The 15,963-nt window shown below is 52.3% G+C and overlaps 1 protein-coding gene across 2 annotated transcripts in view; it reads left to right on the top strand.

Moving 5' to 3' along the window:
• The first annotated feature begins 2,170 nt into the window (after positions 1–2,170).
• Positions 2,171–15,963, top strand: part of Tpm4 (tropomyosin 4) — a 28,280-nt gene continuing 14,487 nt past the window's right edge. Inside the window, exons 1-3 of one of the 2 annotated variants that reach the window (XM_008824673.3) lie at positions 2,171–2,322; positions 7,806–7,931; positions 13,524–13,657. In XM_008824673.3, coding sequence (XP_008822895.1) covers positions 2,209–2,322; positions 7,806–7,931; positions 13,524–13,657 — 374 coding nt within the window. In that variant the 5' untranslated portion in view covers positions 2,171–2,208. Of the gene's footprint in view, positions 2,323–7,805; positions 7,932–8,091; positions 8,320–13,523; positions 13,658–15,963 lie in introns of those variants that run through there. The other variant, XM_008824674.3, reaches the window with a different exon arrangement.

Raw genomic sequence — 15,963 nt, 5'->3', positions numbered from 1 at the left:
GCAGCCAGGCCCCAGGGGGCTCCAAGGACGTAGCCCAGTGACCTCAGATGATTCAGCTCTGAGTGGACAAGCCAGTGAGAAGTCAGAGCATAATGCCATGGCAAGGGTAGGAGGGCTTAGGACCTCGCCAGTTCTGTTCAGTCAGTTGAGTCACTGACAAGCTGGGTGGCCATGAGTGAGTTTCTTGGGCCTCAATTTTCCCATCTGTGAAATGGGAAGGGGCAGGCCAAAAGTGTGGCTGAGCAGTATAGCCCATCTAGAATCCCCCAGTGAGGGGCTGCAGGTGTGGTCCAGTGGAAGAGGCCTTGCTGAACACGGGTAAGGCCCAGGGTCCCACACCCAGCACTGCAGAAAAAAAACAATACTCTGATCAGAGTGTGGTAGTGCACGCCTTTAGTCCCAGCACTCTAGAGGCAGAGGCCAGCCTGGTCTACATAGTGAGTCCCAGGCCAGTTGGGGCTACAAGGAAACCCTGTCTGAAAAAAATATTTAAAAAAAAAAAAAAAAAAGAAAAAAAAAAGAAAAAAGAAACAATACTCTGGAGGGGTGTGGCTGGTATAGTGATCAGTGCCTGTGATCCTAGCTGAGGCAAGAGAATCATGAGTTCTAGGCCAGCCTGGGCTACACAGGGAGAATCTGTCTGCAATGAACAAATGAACAAAGGGTCCACCTGCTAGGGCTGGAGACGGTGTGGTATCAGTCAGGGCCTTGCTCCGGGCCTTCATAATCTGCCTGTGCATTTTTAGCCCTGGTCTTCTTGGAGATGCGTGTGGTAGAGTCTGCTCTTATCACTAAGGGAAGCTGAGTCTACACAGTGAAGACACATAGGTGAGTGAGGTTGGGGAGTGAGATGCGGAAAGGACTTAGGGGTCCCCTTAGTGCCTGAACTGAGAAACAGTGTACTTAGAACATGAAAGAGGTTCTAGAACTTTCTGCTTGCTATTTTTTTAAACCCATGAATTTGTTCTTTTTAAAAAATATTTGTTTTATTTTTATTTTTCATGTATGAGTACTTTGCCCCTTGGAGGCCAGAAGAGAGCATCAGAGCCCCTGGAACTGGAGTTAAGGATGGTGTTGACTGCCATGTGGATGCTGGGAACCAAAACCAGGTCCTCTGCAAGAGCAGCCAGTGCTCTTAACCACTGATCCATCTCTCAGCTCCAGTTGCTCATTGTAAGAAGCACTTCCCCGTGTTCTGAAGGACAGTTACTCAGATAGCTATGGCCTGCCCCACAGGAGTTCAATTCCAAAAATGGCAATCAAACAATAAAAGTTATTTGTCACCTACCCTATTCCAACCATGTGAGGTGGGGCCAAAATTGCAAGGGGCCCTGGAGGAGAAGCACAGGAACTTGAGACCAGTGGCGCTTCTGTGGGTACGAGGGAGCCACAGCAGGTTCTGAGCGTGAAGGCAACGGTATGAGAGGCAAGGAGACCATTAGGGGCTGAGGGCTCCAAGTTTGCAAGAGATAGCCCACATCAACTGATGGACAGCCTTTCTCACCCCTGTGAGCTACAGATGAGAGAAGCCACACGAGGAAGCGGAAAGAGAGAAAAGAAACAGAGGCAATTATGGAGAGACAGAGAGTGGTGGGAGGAGGAAGAAAGGAGAGAGGAGGAAAGTAACAGGATAGAAGGGAGGAGAGGAGGAGAGAGAGAAAGAAAGACAGAGACAGAAACAGAACAAGAGCTAGGAAGGCAGGCTCCTGTCAGACTTAATGAAACCTGGCCCCAACACCCACAGGCGGAACGCAAAAGTGACAAAGACAGGGACCAGCGACCTGCCATCTGCTCACAAACCCGCTTCATTCTTCCAAATGGTAGCCAGGGAAACTGAGTCTGCCAGGTGCAACCCAGTACAGGTTGTGCCCTGGGGACCCCCTAAGACCTCCCCTATTGTGCACAGGCTCATATGAGCCCCAGACCTATGTCACCAGGTTCTAAATGGAAATGACTCTGGCCTTGTTTTTATTTTTTTTTTTCTTTAAGAAAGCCTAGGCCCAAATAAGGAGAGGGCTCTGGGGCCTGGTGAGCTGGCCAAGTCCTCCTCAGCGAGCGAGTGGAGGCTGGCCCGGCAGCTTGGGTGTCCTCCAAGACTCACCCTCTACAGTCGGGCACCAGCCTATAAGGCCTGGCCCTCCACGCAGGCTGCTCACTCAGCCTCAGCCACAGCCAAGCACAGACCCACGCCCACACCTGCAGGCAGCCATGGAGGCCATCAAGAAGAAGATGCAGATGCTGAAACTGGACAAAGAGCACGCCATCGACCGCGCAGAGCAGGCCGAGTCCGACAAGAAAGCTGCCGAAGACAAGTGCAAACAAGTGAGTAGCCGTGGTGCTGCCCAGCGCCTACCCTGTGCTGCCCTTCATTCCGGTGGCCGGGCTCTGGACCTGACGGTGGGGGCAACGGGAACTCTGGGGCCTGGGGATGGTGGGAAGCTAGCGCCTTGGAATAGAAATGGTGAGGGTACTGGTGGCAAGATGGCTCAGTAGGTAAAGGGGCTTGCTGCCAAGCCTGGAGACCTGACCAATGGGACCCACACAGTGGAAGGAAGAACTGACTCCCACAAGTTGTCCTCTGGCCCCCACACATGGCAACAGCACACATGCGCGTGCACACACACACACACACACACACACGAGTGTGTGTGTTCATCTTAGTGTGATGTGTAAATATATCCTGTTTCTTTACCACAGGGTCACAGGTGTGTGTGTGTGTGTGTGTGTGTGTGTGCGTGCGTGCTGTGTATGTGCATGTGTGTCCGTGTATGTCTATGTGAGTTTGTGTATATGCATGTGCATACTTATGTGTGTGCGTGTCTGTGTCTCTGTGTATGTCTGTGTGTCTGGTGTGGAGAGTGGCAGGTAGGAGGAAGGAAGGCAGCCCTGTTCCCACTTCTGGGGTGCCCTGCACCCTCAGGGCATACCCTTACCATAGGGTCACCTGCCAAGCCCACAGGAGTATCTGGAATCTCAGATAAGGCCGTGGGGCCATAGGCATGGTGAATCCAAACGCAGGGCCCTTCCCAGGTCAGGTGTCAGTGCCCCCAGCTCTGTGCGTCTCTGTGGGCCCAGAATGAGATAAGTCACAGAGCAGCCCCAGCTGACATGGCTCAGGGGTGACTGCACAGGTGGAACCTTTGGCCCAGTGCCTGGCATGGAGTAAGTGCTCAATAAATGTGGGATTATTTCCTGCCCCGCCCAACTTCCCCTTTTGGGCCTTGCCAACCCCCACTGCCCTGAGAGGCTGTGACACATCTGTGTGGCCAGCTCCACCCTCCTCCTTCCTTGTAACCCTCCCTGGAAGACACACTGGCCTGGCCCTGTCCCCAGTCAGACTGCAGGCCTCTATCCATCTCAGAGTCCTCATAAAGGAGGTGTGGCCAGCTCCACCCTCCTCCTTCCTTGTAACCCTCCCTGGAAGACACAGGCCTCTATCCATCTCAGAGTCCTCATAAAGGGCTTGGCTTAGGAGTCAGAGAAAGCAAGTCTGTGCCTCTACTTCTCACTAAATTGTGATTTATATAGCTTAACCTCTCAAGAGAGCTATAAGCTCAAGAGAAGCTTCCCACAGTCCCCAGCCAGTTCTGTAGCCAAAATGGTAGACAGGTTGTACTGCCTCTAGCTGGATCTCTCGCTCTCTCTCTCTCTCTCTCTCTCTCTCTCTCTGTGTGTGTGTGTGTGTCACATGCATGTCCGTTTCTCAGAAGTCAGAGAACATTGGTGTCCTGCCATACCAATGTCTGCCTTACTCCCTTGAGACAAGGTCTCTCTCTGAACCTGGAGCTAGGCTGGCAGCCAGCAAGTCCCAGGATTCTCCTCCTGTCTCTGAAGCTCACAGTGCTGGGGTTGCGGGCACCTGTGCCTTTACATTCAGTTTTATATGAGGGCCTGAGATTCGAACTCAGACCCTTGTGCTTGCACTCCCACCCGCTGAGCCATCCCCAGCCCCGGACTTTTTAGTCATCTTTTCTTTCTTTCTCTAAAGTCACCTGCTCAGAAGGACTTGAGTTCAAATCCAGGTTTCTTTCTTTTTTTCTTTTTAGTTTTTACATTGTTTATTTATTGAGGTAGGGGCTGTGTTCATGTGGAGTCCAGAGGACTTGAGGAGTCGGTTCTCTCCACCATGTGGGTCGCAAGTTTGGACTCAGGTCACTGGACTTTATGCCAAGGGCCTTTCCCTGCTGAGCCATCTCTCCCAGCTGGTTCTTTGACACATGGTCCAGTCATGTAGCTTAGGCTATTCTGCAATCCACAGTACTCCTCCTCCTCAGCCTCCCAAGTACTGGGATGGTAGGCATGCACTCCCACACCTGGCTGCTGGTACCTTCCGTGGTTTCTCTATCTGAGCACCCCTTGAGCTCTTCTGCTAATTCTCTAAGGTGGCCAGACCTGGAACATCAGGTCCCAAAGGCCCCAACAGAAGGCAGGGCGCAGGGAGAGGTGCTGGTCACTCATGCTACTGACAGAGGCTGCAGGGGTAAACACAGACTCCCCTTCCCCAGGGGACCTCATACTGCAGGAGGCCAGAGAGAGCTGGTCAGGAGCCTGGACCTGAGGCCAGAGAGAACCGGTCAGGAGCCTGGACCTCCAAGGACCTCCAGTCAGATCCGGTTCCTGGCTCTCCTGTCCAGTGTGGGGGCAGGATGGACAGCCAGCCTGGCTGCTTCCTGCCTGCTCACTCCCAGGGCAGCAACATCCGCCACTGCTGCCCTTTGACCCCACATCCTGCCTCCACCTCACTAAACTGTGTTCTGTGACCATTTTACTGGGAAATTGAGCCCCCCCAAAGGGCAGTGACTCACAGGGAAGGCTGCTGCACACACCTTACATGTACTTTGTGCATGGAACTTGGTCAGTTTGTATCAGTTCTGTTTATTTTTCATACCCACCTCCTACCACTTCAGACTCTAGAGTGTCATTGATTCAATCAACAAACTTCCTGGGGGCTGGGGAGATGGCTTAGTGGTAAAATGCTTGTACACAAGCATGAGGGCCTGAGCTCAGATCCCCAACACCTACTTAAAGCCAGGTGCAGTGGCATGTGCCCAGAATCCCAACAATGAGATCTACAGATAGGAAAGTCCCAGCAGAGTTAACCAAATCCCTGAGCTCCAGGTTCGGTGACACCCTGCCTCAAAAAACAAGGGAAAGAGCGAGAAAGAAGACAGCTGATGTGAGTCTTTGGCCTCTGTGTGACCACATGGGTGAGCACATGAGCACACACACACACACACACACACACACCATCCACACACAAACACCTCACACACCACAAACACATCATACACAAACACACACCATTTGCGTGTGCAGACAACACACACAGACTCACAAATACACACAGATATACACATAGACACATACCATACATACAGACCACACACTGACACACAAACACCACAGACACATACACACACACATATAGACATACACTCACCACATACAGACTCACAAACACACACAGACACACACACACTTATTCAGACACACACATAAATAAATCTTAAAAAGCAAACAGGCCGGGCGTGGTGGCACACACATTTAATCCCAGCACTCGGGAGGCAGAGGCAGGCGGATCTCTGTGAGTTCAAAGCCAGCCTGGTCTACATAGTGAGTTCCAGGACAGCTGGGGCTACAAGGAGACCCTGTCTCAAAAAAGACTAAAAAAAAAAAAAAAAAGCAAACAAACAGAAATCCTCAAGCTATCTTCACACTCTAAGAGCCCAGCAGGGTCAAATCTCCGTTTCATGCTCAGAGAGTCCCAGTGCTAGGCAAGCACTCCAATCCATTGGTCTGCACAGAAGACAGGTAGATGCCAGGCCAAGCCTGATCTGTGAGGTGTCTTAAAGAAATTGGCTTCCTTCTCAGTCAAAAACAGCTGCCCCAAACGTTCAGAGTCTACCAGGCCCAGGTTTCCATTCTGCAGATGGGAAAACTGAGGCCAGAAAAGGGAGTCACACATCTGAGGCTGGGAGTTGGACCTGACTTGACTTTGGCCTGAAGGGTTGCGGAATCGGGAATGGATCCAGTCACAGGCTGACTGGGAGTATATACAGAGTAGCCTTGGGAACAGCCCGTCATGCTCTCAGTGCCTCACCTAGGACCCCAAGTGCCTTAGGGGACCCACAGAGGCAGGACACTGAGCAGCTTGCCTCTGGCTCTGAAGGGATGAAATGTGAGGGAGATGGAATCTGTGGGGGCTGTCCCTCAGGTTAGATCACCTCAAACTGGGAAGCAGAGGCAGGCCCTCAGGAAAAACAGGAGTAGAGTTTGGGGGCGATTAAGGGACATGTTCAATAAAAGATGCACAGCAAATGCAGAAAATCAAAAAAGATGTAACCCAGGCTTACAGAGAAACCTGTCTTTGAGGGGCGGGTCTTCCAGTGGAGCCTGAAAAACCCAGGATTGAGCTCTTCATGGAATTTTGCGGCATACCCATCAGAAAATTTCTCTGGCTATGAAACTAAGATACAGATCGATCTAAAGGTATTACAGAAAAATTCTTCTAACAGCTAAGAGATCAAATCTTTACCCAGGAGAGAGCCCAAAGGCTCATTTATTCTCTTCCCATGCATGAGGTCCCAGAATCAGCAACCAAGACTTAGATTTTCTGGGCCCTGAATAGAAGTACAGATAGGGCCTTCTTACATCATATTATGGCTGGCACCTGGCCCCTATGTCTCTTTTCATGATACTATCTCAGGAAAATTCCTTCCTGAGTTCACCTGGTCACCATAGTTTTCAAAGTAGATACCCCAGGCGTGGGTCAGGGCATCTGCCCCCCTCTGATCTATAGTAGGACAGGCTAACTGGGCTAGGAATCGATCAGTCATTGCAGCTTACATCCGCAGATATCACTGGCAGAAGTTTCGATATGTCACATTTGATCCACATTTTGGGGCTGATTGGCAGGTGCCTCGTTAAAACGTTTGGTGAACTCCTTTTCTTAGTTTCACCTCTTTATCAGCAGTTATACATGGTCAGTGGAAAGCATCACAGAGGTCAGAATGTAACAGTGATAAAACATCACACGGTAGTGACAACATCACCATCACAGCGATAAAACCTCACTGAAGAGTAAAACACCCTAGGGCTGCATATCAAGGTATCTACCTAGTAAGGGAAACAGAGGGACTTCAAAATAGTGTACGCTCAATTCCTTTAATATAAGAACACAGTTAAAAGACTGTAACTTTTCCTTCTCAGGGGGACCTACCCTGAGCCTAGGGGGGAGAAGTTGGGTTCTAGGGCTGAGGCACATCTTAAAACAGGGGTCACTAGAAAACTGCAGTCCTAAAGATCAGCCTGCCAAATGGCTTCCCCAAGAGCGTGGGTCCCTAGAGAAGGGTATGAAACCTACCAACAGGTAGCATGTGATGCATACTTACTGCAATTTGTGTTGTCTATATATTTTTAATTTATTTTCTGAAGGGGGGTGTTGGGGGTAGGGGTATGTGTGAAGGTCAGGGGATAACTTATGAGAGTCAGTTCTGTCCTTCTTTATGGGTTCCAGAAATTGAACTCAGGTCCTCAGGCTTGGTGGCAAGCACCTTTACTGCTGAGACGTCCCAGAGGCTCCTGTATGTCTGTATATTTTGAGGCAGGGCCTCATGTCATCCAGGCTGGCCTCAAATTCCCGATCCCTCTGCCTCAGTCTCCCAAATGCTATGGTAAGAGGCATGGGCCACCACACCCTGCTGCTATCCATACTTTGCAGATGAGGAAACTGAGGCCCAGAGATGTGGGACCTGTTGCAGAGGACTTTATGAGGCCCAGGCTAACGTCCGCTCCGGTGTTCCCAGGTGGAAGAGGAGCTGACACACCTCCAGAAGAAACTGAAGGGCGCTGAGGATGAGCTGGACAAGGACTCCGAGGCCCTGAAGGACGCGCAGGAGAAGCTGGAGCTGGCGGAGAAGAAGGCCTCCGACGTAAGCGGGGTGGGCAGGGCCGCGCGGGAGGACGAAGAGCCCGGGGGCTGCGCGCCGTCTCCAAATAAGTCCCGAGAGCGGCCAGCGGTGCGGACGTCAGGCCCTCCCCCAGCGGCGCTGACGTCGCCGGCCGCCGGGTGACCTCATCGCCCGGGCAGCAGCCGGGGGCGGGGAGAGGCGGGGGCCGCGTGGCCAAGGCTGGGCCCGGGCGCGGCCCGTCGCTGTCTCCAGAGCGCAGCCGAGCGAGCGCCCCGCCATGGCCGGCCTCAACTCCCTGGAGGCGGTGAAGCGCAAGATCCAGGCCCTGCAGCAGCAGGCGGACGACGCGGAGGACCGGGCGCAGGCGCTGCAGCGCGAGCTGGACGGCGAGCGCGAGCGGCGCGAGAAAGTGAGCGGCCAGCCCCGCTTGGCCCCGGGCTGCCGGCGGGGCACTCCCTGCTCCCTACCCTAGTCCCAGGACCCCGGCCCCCGAACGCTGCTCCCGGATTCGGTCAGCCATCCCCGATCCCCCATCTGGCCCGCACTCCGTGCTCCCTGATCCCGGATCCCGCCCGCGCTCCCGGACCCCACTGCAGACGCTCCCGCCACACGCCCCTTTCTTTCCAGCTCCGGGCACCGACAGCTTCCCGAGCCCCCTCCCACCCCGCCGTCGCGGTCACCCCCGGGACCTCTGGGAACCCCTGACCTCGGGATCGCTGCCCGGGGACCCGGGAGTGGGCACTGCATCCCGGCAGGGCGGGAAATGAGGGCTGGGGTGCGGGGGGAGATGGCCGGAGGGGGCCGTGCTGGGATCCCGAGATCGAGGGGATCTGCGACAGCCCGGCGGACGTTGGGTTCCATTGTCTGCGGCTGGACCGCGGTGGGGGCAGGGGCGACCGCGCTCTCGCTGCTTCGCGGCTGAACTTTCTCAGCAGGTCCCAGGGGCGGCGACGTGTCGGCTGCGGGCGGGGGCGGAAGTGCAGCTGGGCACTCAGTGCCCGGGAGAACATGGCTCAGGGCTGCAGGACCCCACCTTTTCTTCCCCAAACCCCTCTGGACGTTTGCCGGCGTGCCCGCCCCCCCCCCCCGCCCGGGGGTTGGAGCACCAATTATATGGGCCTTTGCAACAGGTCTGGGGGTTAATATGCCCCCCCCCCCCCCCCCCGCGCGGTGGTTGGAGCACCAATTATATGCGCCTTTGCAACAGGTCTGGGGGTTAATAATTGAAAGAGGAGGAGGGCTGGACAGAAACGGATCTGGGTTCTAATCCCATCTCTGGCACACAGGAGGTGCTCAATTCGTGTCCAAGAGACTTCTAGAGGAGGGTGAGCAGCGTTTGGGGAGACGGGTGTGCGGCGCCCGGATGTTCGGGGCCTTGAAACATGAGAATTGGTACTCAGGGGGAGCAGGGGACTTTGCCAGCCAGGTGCAGCAGACAGCGCAGGTTGACAGCCCTGGGGACCGTCTGGCAGCCGGCTCCTGGCCGGAGGAAGCCGGCACCGGAGTCACACCCGGCTCACCCCTTTTAGTCGTACCCCAGACATCTCTCTGGGACACACCAACCACTTTGACTGCAAAATGGTTCTTGAGCTTCGGGACAGCCAGGAATGCGGCCGCCCAGGAGTGGGAGGGTGCGTTCTGAAAATTCGGGCGTCTTTAAGTTTGCTTGACGAAGTGCGCTTCGATTCTAGGGTAGAGACTGGAAGACCAGAAAGGGAGGGAAAAGTTGAGTGTCTTGGAAAGCTGGAGGCCGGGTGCCAGACTCTGAGCCTGAGTCCCAACAGCTGGTTTCGTTTAGATTTCTGTGTGATTAGCCGACGTCTTCCGGTTCTTTGGCCACAAGTATCTAGCAAGCCTCTTTTACCTTATAAGGGAAATCCTTTGTAGCCGGAGGAAGGCTTTGATTGCAGGAAGGGGCGGAGCTCGGGATGACTAGCCGTTTCTTTCAAAATTTGTGTGCGCTGGTGTCTGCTGAACAACTCGGAGCCCCTGAGTTTTCAGACAGTTGAAAGTTTGCCAAGATTCAGTGCTGCCCCCATCAGGACAATTTTTTCTTCTTTTGAGACAGCTCATGAATCCAGAAACTCAGTATGACTGTGAAAGTTGATTCCTAGGTTAGGCATGGGCCCTGCAGTCCAGTCTACTCCAGAGGCTGAGGCAGGAGGCGCAGTTATGCCCAAGACTCTGAGGCCAGCCTGGACAATATAACTAAACTATAAGAAAAGCCAGGCAGAAGCTGGGCATGGTGGCTCAAGCCTTTAATCCCAGCACTCAGGAGGTAGAGGCAAATGGATCTTTGTGAGATCCAGACCAGCCTGCTCTACATGGTGAGTTCCTCTCCAGCTGTGCCTACAGGAAGACCCTGTCATAAAAGCAAAAAGAAAAACCAGGCTGGAGGTGTAGCTCAGTTGGTAGACTGCTTGCCTGTACACTCAAAATCCCGGGTTCCATCCCAGGACTGCATAAACTGTGCACCCTGTTGACCCAGCACTTGGGAGGTAGAGGCAGGAGGTTCAGAAGTCCAAGGCCAGCCTAGGCTATATAGTGAGTTTGAGGCCAACCTAGGCTACCTGAGACCCTGAATTGGGGGGGGGGCGGGGACTGTGTGGCACATATACTAAAATTGGAACAATAGAGAGGTATGCAAGGATGTTACTCGAATTCATAGTGTTTTTTAATCCCTTGGCTACAAATGGGTATGAGGTTCCTTTTGAGAGGTGACCAAATTTTTCATGAATTAGTGGTCTTGATTGCATAATCTTGTTAATATACTAAAAATTGTGTATGGAGGGCTCCATCAAGCCTGCATCAGTGAATGTGACTGATGTCATTAAAAGGGGCATTTGTGATCCACCAAGATGTCTCAGTGGGTAGAGGCGCTTGTCACCAAGCCTGACCTGAGTTCCATCCATGGAAGGAAAGAGCCAGCTTCTACAAGTTGTACTCTGACCTCCTCCACATGTGCCCCATCTCACACACACATACTAAATAAATGTGCTTTTAAAAAGAGGCACTCACTCCCTCACTAGGCAGAGTGCTGGGTGATGTTTTCATGACAACTCACCACTGGCTTAGTGGCCAGCCACATTGGTGTTCAGGGGTTTCGGAGATCAGAAACACTTATGGGGATCTCTCCTGTCTGTTTTATAGGCAGCCTGACCTCTTTCTGGTGGATTGCTAGTTTTTAGTTTCCGCTATATAAATTGGAGCTGGGGAGGGCACTGTTTTCCACTAATTTTTATGACTGTCCACACTTAGAGAGTACTGATTTGGAAAAAGAAGACTGAGAGGGATAAGATAATGTGGCCTCCCTGTGCCCCACTTCCTTCAGTTGAACTGCATTCCCAGTTCTTTAATGTGCTTGCTGGGGATTCGATCTCTGGTCCTCATGCTTGTGTAGCAAGCACTCTTAGCCACTGAGCCCTCTCCCCAGCTCCCCTATTTTTGATTTTTGACAGAGTATTGCTATGTAATCCAGGCCTGGAACTCTGGGTCCTCCTGTCCCAGTCACCTGAAGCCTGGGTTACAGGCTCATCACCACACCCTGCTAGCTGAGTCTCACTTGACCAACTTTCAATGTTCCTTCTTGAAGGTGGCTGTTCCAGGGTGACTGGCCTCTAGGGATAGAGACACTCAGTGGGCTGTTTCTTACCAGCTCCTTGTCACCAAACAAAGCCCCTGTACCTGCCAGGGCCCTCAGTGTCCCAATCTGTAAGACAGATTAAAATTTTAAAACTAGGGCCAGCGCTTGGCATGGTGGCACACTCCTTTAATCCCAGCACTCAAGAGGCGGAGGCAGACGAATCTCTGAGTTCGAGGCCAGCTGGGGCTACAGGGAGACGCTGTCTGAATAAGACCAAAAAACAAAGAAAAAAACAGGGCCAGCAAGATGGCTCAGGAAAGGCACTTGCCGCCAAGATACACAGCCAGAGTTCAATTCCCAGGACCCAAGTGGCGGAAGGAGAAAACGAGCTCCTCCACATGTGTGTCCCTCTCTGTACACAATTTTTAAAAAATGTAGCAGAGAGCTTCCCCTGCAGTCTTTCCTGTGTGAAGGGTAGGCCGACACAGCCTCCAGTCATAACCCTCAGCCCTATAACAGTTCAGAAAGGTGACACAACCTGCCCAGGTCACATGGCTCTGGGATCCTGACCCCAGTTCCTGCTTTTCTGCATTCTATACTTTCTGTTTGTAAGTGAAAGGGCTTTGGAAAGCCTGTTAACAGGACAGAGGAAGACTGGAGTAAAGCGAGCCTCAGGTAGAGCATTTGCTGGTCATGCCTGAGGCCCTGGGTTCCATTCCTTCCACTACCAAAAAATAAAAAAGGCGACCACAAACACAGCACACACACAAAAAAGCTACTGACACAGCTCAGACACCTCTTGTGCCTTTAGTTCGTTGTCTGCTTTCACATACAATCCACTAGCTCCCTGGTCTCGGTGCCAGGCTTGGTTAGGAGGGTCTTGCGGCGTGAGTGGCTTGGGACTTCCTACTTGGTACATTTGCCTGGCTGCTCCAATACAGGGAAGCAAACTCTGGGGCATGCTGCTCTGGGAATTCCATGGTGAGCCCCAAGAACCTTCTGGAACTTATCCTGCATCTGTTGTGGGTTCCTTGAAAGGCCAGTGCTATCTCCTCAGACCATACAGTATGCTAGTCTCTGGTTTTCAGACAGTGTCTTACTCTATAGCTGACGCTGGTCTCCACCCAGCTGTCCTCCTCCCTCAGCCTTTTGCTGGGATGAAGGGCACGTACTACCAGACCCAGCATTTTTTAGGCAGTCTCATGTGGTGTAGGGTTAAACTAGCTCTGTGGACCAGGCCAGCCTTGAACTAATCCTCCTGCCTCCACTTCCCAAGCACTGGGATTGCAGGTGTGTATCACTGGGCAGCGCTTTCTCTTTTTACTGTTGCAGTTACTGTATTGACACCTGATAAAGGCACATCTCATCTCCTGGTTGACTTGGTTGGCCGTCAGTCACATATGGAATGTCCCTTTCAATTTTCAGAGACTGAAATTGTGTACTCTGAAGCAGAGAGGTGCCATGGTCCAAGCAGGGAGGAGGATCTGAATCCAGGATTTGGATCCCAACCTGGGTATCATGGCAAGACCATGTCTCAAAAATAAACAATTAAGGTTGGACATGGTGGCACACACCTTTGATCCCAGGAGATCAAAGAGGCAGATATCTGTGAGATGGAAGCCAGCCTGGTCTACATAGCAAGTTCCAGACCAGCTGGGGATACAGGGAAACCAAGTCTCAAAAAAAAAAAAAAACCAAAAAATAATAAGCACTTGGGAGGCAGAGGCAGGCGGATCTCTGTGAGTTCGAGGCTAGCCTAGTCTACATAGTGAGTTCCAGGACAGCTGGGGCTACAGGGAGACCCTGTCTCAAAAAGACAAAAAAAAAAAAAAAAAAAAAAAAAAAAAAAAAAAAAACAATTAAATACAGTCCAATTCCAATCCAGACCAGAGCATGAATTCCACATGGCCTGGACTCCTGAGTGGGCTGTGACAGGGAAGCGGGATCAGCTGAGAGACGGTGTGGAGGGCTCGCACTGCTGGTCCCAGAAGTGCCACTTCTTAACCTGATGCCACCTCTAACCTCCCCAGGCTGAAGGAGATGTGGCAGCTCTCAATCGACGTATCCAGCTGGTGGAGGAAGAGTTGGACCGAGCTCAGGAGCGGCTGACCACAGCTCTGCAGAAGCTGGAGGAGGCAGAGAAGGCTGCAGATGAGAGTGAGAGGTGAGGGCAAGAGTGAGAGGTGAGGACATGTCCACCTGTTGCATCACTGTCTGCTTCTGGTGAACACTGCAGTGGAAAGGGAATCAGGAGATCAAGGTCAGCCCACGATACACGGCAAGTTTCAGAGCAGCCTGTCTGAAAAGGTTGGGGCGGGTGGACTGGGAGATGACTCCATGGGTAAGAGTGCTTCACATGCCAGGATAAGGACTTGAACTCAAATCCCAGCACCCACGTGAAAAGCCAGTCTAGCTCCAGGTTCAGTAAGAGACCCTGTCTCCTGGGAATAAGGCAGAGAGGAGTAGAGCTGGATGCCCGATGTCCTCTGGTCTCCACACAGGGGCACACATGTGCACGCATACACAAATTTTAGACGAAAGAAACAACATAATGGTGCCCTCTCAAAGCCCAAGTGAAAGTAAAATAGGGCCATATAGACATGACTGCCCTTCATAAATCACATCCTGTGTAGGTGGGTACATTTTTACTTTCTTTCCTTTGTCCCTGTAGCCCCAGCTGTCCTGGAACTCGCTATGTAGATCAGGCTGGCCTCGCACTCACAGAGATCCACCTGCTCTGCCTCCTGAGTGCTGGGACTACAGGCGTGCGCCACCATACCCTGCCTCCTTTGTTTTTTTTTTTTTTTAAAAAAAAAAAAAACAAGGTCTCAGCCAGACGTGGTGGCACACGCCTTTAATCCCAGCACTCGGGAGGCAGAGGCTGGCGGATCTCTGTGAGTGCGAGGCCAGCCTGGTCTACATAGCGAGTTCCAGGCCAGCTGGGGTTACAGGGAGACCCTGTCTTGAAAAGACCAACAAAAAAAAGCAAAACAAAACAAGGTCTCACTATGTAGCCTGGACTGGCCTGGAACTCACTATATAACCCAGGCTGGCCTTGAACTCACAGAAATCCAAATGCTGGGGTCACAGAGGACCTCTGCAGGCTCCCAGCTCGATTTCCCTTACGGTTGCTATGCAGAGCACCTTCCAGCAGGTGTGGAACTTTGCAGCAGTGTGGGCCACTACTTAACTGGGAAGCCACGGTACTTCTTAGCCCTGTTCTAGAGACAACTGAATTTCTAGATGATGTAGAAAAAAGAGAACTGGACTGGCCATGTGCCTAGATGGTTCCCATCTCCTTGGTGGGCTTTAGGCTCTCTGATGGTGACCTCTGTATTTTGGGGACAGTGCAAAGCAGCCGTCACTGAGTTTATAACTGTCTGGTAGTATCTGCACTGCGTTTGGACGTGCGAAGTGTTCTCATTCCCTCTGTCCCCAGGAGCCACTGATCTCCTGGCAAGGTGTGAGCCGACCCAGCGAGGCTATGTTTCTGTCATTCGGGCACATAGTGTTCCATATGGCTCATGGTTTTTCACTGCAGACCCCACACACACACCATACAGACTGTGCATCTGTAACTGTAAGTCAGATGCTAGAATCCAACAGAGGACTGGGGATGTGGCTCAGTGGTGAGCGCTTGCCGAGCATGTGAAAGGCCCTGGAGTCTTATCTATCCTCTGATCTCCACATGTGTGGTATGGCATGTGTGTACACAGAGACACATGTGAAATAATTTGAAAAAATAAACACTGGGCATGGTGGCCCACTGCTGTTATCCCAGCACTTGGTAGAGGCAGGAGGATCATGCAAGTTCAAGGTCAGCCTAGGCTATAAGAGACCTTGTCTCAAGAACAGAGATACAAATAAAACCCACTAGGGAAGCCTGAGGTTGATGCTCTAGTTTCCCTAATGGGAACCTCTTCCATGCAGTGGGAACTCAGGGTACAGGGACAGGCATCCTGATAGGCTCCATTCCTGGAAAGTGTGAAGGCAGTGTGGCGGCTTGGGGCAACCATAGGGGTGTGTGATGGATACAAAGTAAGATGTTAAAGGCATTGCCCAGGGGCCATGCCCAGACCAGCCTAGTGGGCTATCTACTTCAAGGACCTCCCTGGTGCCAAACTGAGAACAGCCTAGGAAGGCCACTCGTTCATATCCTGTCACTACGTGCCTCCTGCTAGAGACCTTTTTTCGGTAGAAACCTATTCTGGAAGCTGGCAGATCTATACTCATCCTTTGCCACTGGCACTGACCAAGTAGCCTGGGCAGGCAAGTCACCTTTCTCTGCTGGGTGTTGCAAGGGGCCTTCCAGCCATAGACAGCCCAGTTCCCAGGTTTTCTCCAAGGCTGGGGCAAAGGCCTTACAGAGTGGTACAGAGTGTGTGGGTTTGTTGTTTTGAGACATGGTCTCCGTATAGCTCCAGCTGGCCTCAAACTCACTATATAGGCCTCCACTTCACAGATCTGCCT

This window comes from Nannospalax galili, unplaced genomic scaffold, assembly GCF_000622305.1.
Source record: "Nannospalax galili isolate Female #2095 unplaced genomic scaffold, S.galili_v1.0 scaffold529, whole genome shotgun sequence".
In the NCBI taxonomy this organism is placed as follows: Eukaryota; Metazoa; Chordata; class Mammalia; order Rodentia; family Spalacidae; genus Nannospalax; species Nannospalax galili.
Note: the sequence above shows the minus strand (reverse complement) of the source record. Positions and strands in the feature narration are given on the sequence as shown.